The following is a 6,000-nucleotide window of genomic DNA, read 5'->3' on the forward strand; positions in this document are numbered from 1 at the left end:
TTGGCCTTGCTTGAAAGAATGTGGTTAAAAATAGAGGCTGCGTGTCACGGTGCCGGCCTGATGAACCAGAGGAAGAGACGACATCCAACTGTCTAAGTGCTTATCTGCACGATGCGAGTGGACAGGGCAGAATGAATGAATGGGCTTTCTTTCGCTCGCCCGCTCGCTCGCTCTTTCTTACCCGCCTCATACTTTATCCCATTCAGTCCCTTTCAATTTCAAATGTAATTTCAGGGGCCCTTTGTTTCTCTGTCTCTCTCTCGCTCTCTTATTAACAGAACTCACCGAGGGAAATGGATTGTTTGGGGGGGCTGGCAGGGGGAAGAGACACCAGGAGACTGTTCTTCATTGTGATCATGGCTATGCGGCAACCAGTTTTCCTTTCTCTCTTTCTGACATTCCTCTTCTTCCTCTCCATCTCTCCCTCTCCATCACTTCAGCCCCACTCGGCTCTCTCTGGCTGGCTGACCCTTGACGTCAGTGTGCAGCATTGACGTCACTCATCAGCAGAGGCAGCCGAGCCCTCAGGAGATGGGAATACAGAGAAGAAAAATGGAGAGGTGGAGAAAGAAGGGGGGAAAACACCAATACAAAGAATGAGGACAATTAACCTGATGTTTTATCAGAATAGAACAGGATTGATTAGAGTGGTGTTGTTGCCTTCCTATGGCACCTGCTGTGTGTGTGTGTGTGTGTGTGTGTGTGTGTGTGTGTGTGTGTGTGTGTGTGTGTGTGTGTGAAGAGTGAAACACTTCAATCTGAGTAATTGGATCACATCCTGGAAAAGTGAGTTTGAGAGGAACTAATAACATGGAACTAAATCACTTTCTGTAAACCCACTTCAGAGGAATCTGATAAAAGCGGTTCCTGTCGGCCCACGTCGCATTCCTGCGAGGGTCCTATGCATGCCACACGTTGCTGTAATCCATCATAGGGCTACCAATGTTTATAAAAGGCTGAACTTTTATGCTGTATGGATTTACAAGCCATATGTCATCAAATAAGTGTATTTTTCTTTAAAATAGACACAGGCACAGACACATAATGTGTGGTATCAAAGGACTCGAATCTGGGTTAACGGCAGACATTGTTGTGTAGTACACGCCTTTCATTGATGAAAAAGAAACAGAAAATGAATTGGATGCAGTCTGTGACGTGGCTGCCCATGACCCTCAGGCGTTCTAACCCCTACACAGTAATGCATTCGTCACTCACAGTGACCTTTTCCTATGGGATGGGGTAAAATGTGAAAAGCTCTGCTGGTTTTAATCTTGGTTAGTGTTACATTAGTCTAATGTAGATTTCATAGAAACGTAAGGAATAATCCACGAAGGGTTATAACTGACAACACAGGGACATGGCAGCTGGTCATTGACATTGCCGATCTTCAGCAGGTTACTTTGGTCTCACAGATTAGAAAGAATACTGGGTAGATCTGTGCAGACTTAGCATGTGCATTGTGATGGTCTCCCAGCCAATCAGAATGGAGTGGTTAAAATTGACATCAGGCAATAATCACCCTCTGAAATGAAGCATGACACACTAGAAATGGAAGAAATTGCACATTTGCTGTCTATATATGGAACTGAAAAAGCAGCAGGTTTGTCTGTCTGGCATGGCGGTGCTGGCCCGATGGTTAACGGGGAAAAACGAGGGGGCCGGACCTGGTGAATGGAGGACGTGACATGCATATCAGAGAAATGACATGAAAGGATGTGCATCTGGTGTCTGCGAGCGTGCGGCAGCAGCGTCTCTGCAATGAGTCACCGGCGGTTTAATCAGCAGCTGCAGACAAGTCGAGCCGACGCGGCCAATGGCTCACACAGCCTCAGGCTCCCAGCCATGCAGGGTGGTCTCGCTGCAGACCCCAGGTTCCGCGGTTCTAGAAGCCTCCATATGGCCTTTCCCCCAACACGGACCTCTGTGCAGTTACGTAAAAGGGCCGAAGAGCCGCTCGCCGAGCCGAAGTCAAGCTCTTTTCTGTGTGGTCATCGCAGACGCTGACCTCAGGACAGCTTACAGCAAGGCCCTGATATTTGTGTGAGAGCTCCCTCTGGGGTTGCAGTTTGTCACAGCAGCAGAAGTAACATCTTAGTCTCTGAGCTCTCGAGCTCTCAAGTGCAGAATAAGGTCAACTCCGAGTGTGGCCGTGAACATCAGTCTTAACCCATAAGGATCCATGATGGCACATACTGTCAATGTATTTTTTGCTGCTTTGTGTTAAACTGCTGCTTTGTCCTTAAGCCCTTAATTGACAAATGAACTTCCTGGCCACATGACTGTGAACACTGGCTAAACCGAAAAAAATGTAATTGAATCTGTCAAATGTAATATTTTAGCATTGACATAATGTAAATAAACCAATCAAACCTGCTGTAAGTCATTTATTTACATTACGTCAATGCTACAATATTAGGTGTGACCTAATAAAAAGTGTTCACTTTTTACAGTGTGTAAATTGATGTTAACTTGACATTTAAAAAATGGCTGGGTGTTAATTAGTCACACATTGTCACACAGCAATATCTCCTATGTTAGGTTTGTAATCTGTCAGAACGATAATACTTTTTTTTTAACCACCAACTACTGATGTCAGCTGTAGCTCAGTTTATCTCCTGTTTTGAACTTTCCTTTGTACACAAAATATATCAAATATAAGACAACTTTTTGTAGACCAGATTTTCTTTATTTGATTATGATTGTTATAAGGCATTAAATGACTGACAAATGAATGTGCAATTGTGCGAATGTTCAAAAGTGCAAATAAACTGTTATTTCAGCCAATCTGGCAACACTGATTTTGACTATTTTGACTCAAACTCTCCTGGTTCTGATAAAAGCTAACATGTCTGATGTACAGAATGAGCTGAAGTTTATTTCTCTTCTCCCCCTTTCTCCATCTCCTCACAGGAGAGAAATTCGAACTGCACGCAGGAACAGAGTCCACGCCCAGCGTGGTCGTGCACGTGTGCGACAGCGACGCGGAGGAGGAGGAGGAACCAAAAAGCTGTCCTAAACCAAAAATCATCCAGACCCGGCGCCCGGATCTGCCCGTATCCCACTGAACTCTCACCAGGACCACCACCTCCCACACAGCAACCACTCCTGTCCAATCCTGCTTCGTCTGGGGGGCTCGAAGGGTCTGATTCTGTGCTCTGCGTCCGACACATGGTCGTTTAATGTTGCTCACTACGTTTTTTATTTTTTGGCGGTACACACTGGTCATTCCTTATCTTTTAAACTCTCCTTAGTTCATTGCACGGTCCCCAGTGGGAGGCAGGACCAGCCTGTTCATGCTTAATTCTGACCTTCGATTGGCTCCAGGGCTGCCATGCATGCGGTTGCAAGAAGGCCACTGGTCACCAGGCTGACGCTGGGCACCTTTTTTGCAAACCCATACGGCAGCACTACGGATCAATATTATTATTATTACTATTTTAAAGGGCACACTGGACACCGAGGCGGCTAAAGCCTGTGGCAGTCTGTACTGTACTTTCAGCCAGTTAAAGTGAAGTGCATTCTGTCTCACGGCCCTGAAAAGGTCGGCGAGGGCCCACGGTCACGTTAGCCGGCGCATGCGCTGCTCTTGTTAGCAGTTTGCATATTTACTTTACTGTTTTCTGTTGGCAGCATGTCGTGTCTCTCAGTGTCTTTGGCTTTCAGTGTTACAGAAAAACGATGCTTTCAGCAGTAAAGAGTGGAAAAAAGCTTAATGACTAATATATACTTTTTGTTCCTATTGTGAATCTTATTCTGTCTGTGTCTTGTTTTCCAAAAAATTGGGGTAAAAACACCAATTTTGGCTTTATGAGCTATTTTGGGATGCCAAAATCCCAGTTGGATTTGGGTGAACGCAGCCAGAGTTTGTGTAGTGCATGGTTAACTTCTTTATTGCGATAATTGTACTGTCAGAAAACACTCATCAACAGTTTTCCTTGTGTGCCTCGGTAGAAGTAAAAAAAAATATCATGCATTTTATTTCTTTCCTTTATTTGTGAGATGGGGAGTCATATAGAAGAAAACGATTATGTGACGACAACAGAGACATTTCCGTAATGCGTACTTTGTTTTAGCAGGTCACACAAAATCTTACAAGTGCTATTACATAGTCATTGGCGCAGAAGTAGATTTTTGTTTTTCTTCATATTTTTGTTCTTCTTCCTTCACGATCCTGACTCACTGTGTGGCTGCAAATAGAGCCACATCAATATTGATCCAACACCACGTTCATTTAGCAGCACCAGCTCATTTAAAGCCAGAGTCAGCGTAGTGTGAGTCACCGCTGGTATTTTAGGCACGGAACGGAGAAAGGGGGCTGATCTAGGTGATGCAGCCACACTGCAAGGTGCCATTTCTGTGATGCAGAGCCTGTGTCACAGATGTTTCTCATTCTGGATTCAAACACACACACACACACACACACACAAAGCAATATTGGTTTGAATTTCTGTTTTTCCTGAAAGAAGAAAAAGGCAGGAATAGCCGCACTTCCCATGACCGCTTTCTTCATAATGCATTCCATACAGTTTTACTCAGTATAAAGCATTATAACGTGTTTGGAACAGCATTACAGTGGCATGTAAATAACTGTAGTGCAGACATATACTAAAACACAGAGATATAGTTGTAGTGATTTTACTACACCTGTCATTTATACCAGATATAAAGTGCATCCTATGAAGAGCCATGGGCTTGAATGTAACTTTATGTATGCTTTAAGTGAAGTGATGCATCTACGAAGGGATGTACAATGTGCTAAAAATGCATTATGAAGGAGAGAGTCCATGGGAAGTGTTAGCAAAATATATAATTCTCATACTTGCATTAAATCATGAAAGCTGGTTAATGTAGATGTGGGGCTAATTTTTAAAAAAAGCAATGAATTATTAAATTCTTTTTGAGGCATTGATCTAGCAGGAGCTTTTCATCTTTGGGCCTTTACTGTGTTTCTGAATACTCAATATTGTCTATATGTACAAAGCATCAAAGAACAAAAAAAAGAGCCTAGTTTTACACTCATACAAATAGCTCCATTTGCATTAAGTATGGTTTCAAGGACTGGTTATTCAGATGTAGTCCACAGTGCAGGTCAGTCAAGCAGTTTGTTGTTGCCTCTCAGATCCACGAACTTATCCACTCAACAAGTCCGCCCAGCACTGAACGTTTCACATTTGCATTCATGAGCAAAGAGAATGAGCAGTGTGCAGTACTGGCATGACTTAACTATGGAAATTATGCCCAATGAATAGATTTTTCTTTTTTCAACAAGTACCTAAAATGCCAGCAAATTTACTCCTGCATTGTTTAATTTTTATTTTATTTTAAGAATGAATGAATGAATCCAGCACTTTGTCCTATATGTACTCATATGTATATCCCTAAGGTGTCCAAACATTGCTTTTTATTATTATTATTTTATTTTATTTTTTTAAAGAACATGCTATTTTCTGTTGTTCTTCTGAAATTCAGTTTGGTTAAGAAACCATGTCACTGATGTTGGGAAAACAGTATCTGTATTGTGTAAAACTCGTTCAAGACCGTCTGTGTTCTTGTTATCTACACGTACAACCTGCCTGCCTACACTAAGGAGACATATCTGTATATATTTAATCAATACTATTTTTACTGCATTTTTTGTACAAATATTCATGGTAGCCATGTACAAGTAGTTGAACTGAATCTACAGTAGCATTAAAACAAGTTTTGGTTTTAATCATTTGTGTTGACTGGTTATTGAATTAAGTACCTATGTTCTTGTTTATTACACTGGGGTAATTGTTTAGCAGCCATCGATTGTGCAAGTTGTCCCACTTAAAAAGATGAGCAAGGTCTGTAATTCTCATCATAGGTACACTTCAATTGTGAGAAACAGAATGTACCGTAAATTTTGGAATATGGAACTAACCTGTATATAAAAAGATTTAAAAAAGCGGTGACCACGTTGCTGTAAGCCATTCCTAAACTTTCTTATGCCGACAGAATGCTTCTTACCTTGGTTCT

At 42.2% G+C, this 6,000-nt stretch overlaps 1 protein-coding gene across 3 annotated transcripts in view; it reads left to right on the forward strand.

The window, feature by feature from the left end:
• LOC114774590 (calcipressin-2-like) overlaps positions 1-5,713 on the forward strand; it is a 63,764-nt gene extending 58,051 nt beyond the window's left edge. For all 3 annotated transcript variants that reach the window (XM_028966385.1, XM_028966387.1, XM_028966386.1), the window contains one exon: positions 2,911-5,713. In XM_028966385.1, the coding sequence (XP_028822218.1) occupies positions 2,911-3,065 (155 nt within the window). In that variant the 3' untranslated portion in view covers positions 3,066-5,713. The remainder of the gene's footprint in view (positions 1-2,910) is intronic.
• The last annotated feature ends 287 nt before the right edge of the window (positions 5,714-6,000 follow it).

Source organism: Denticeps clupeoides, unplaced genomic scaffold (assembly GCF_900700375.1).
Source record: "Denticeps clupeoides unplaced genomic scaffold, fDenClu1.1, whole genome shotgun sequence".
Lineage (NCBI taxonomy): Eukaryota > Metazoa > Chordata > Actinopteri > Clupeiformes > Denticipitidae > Denticeps > Denticeps clupeoides.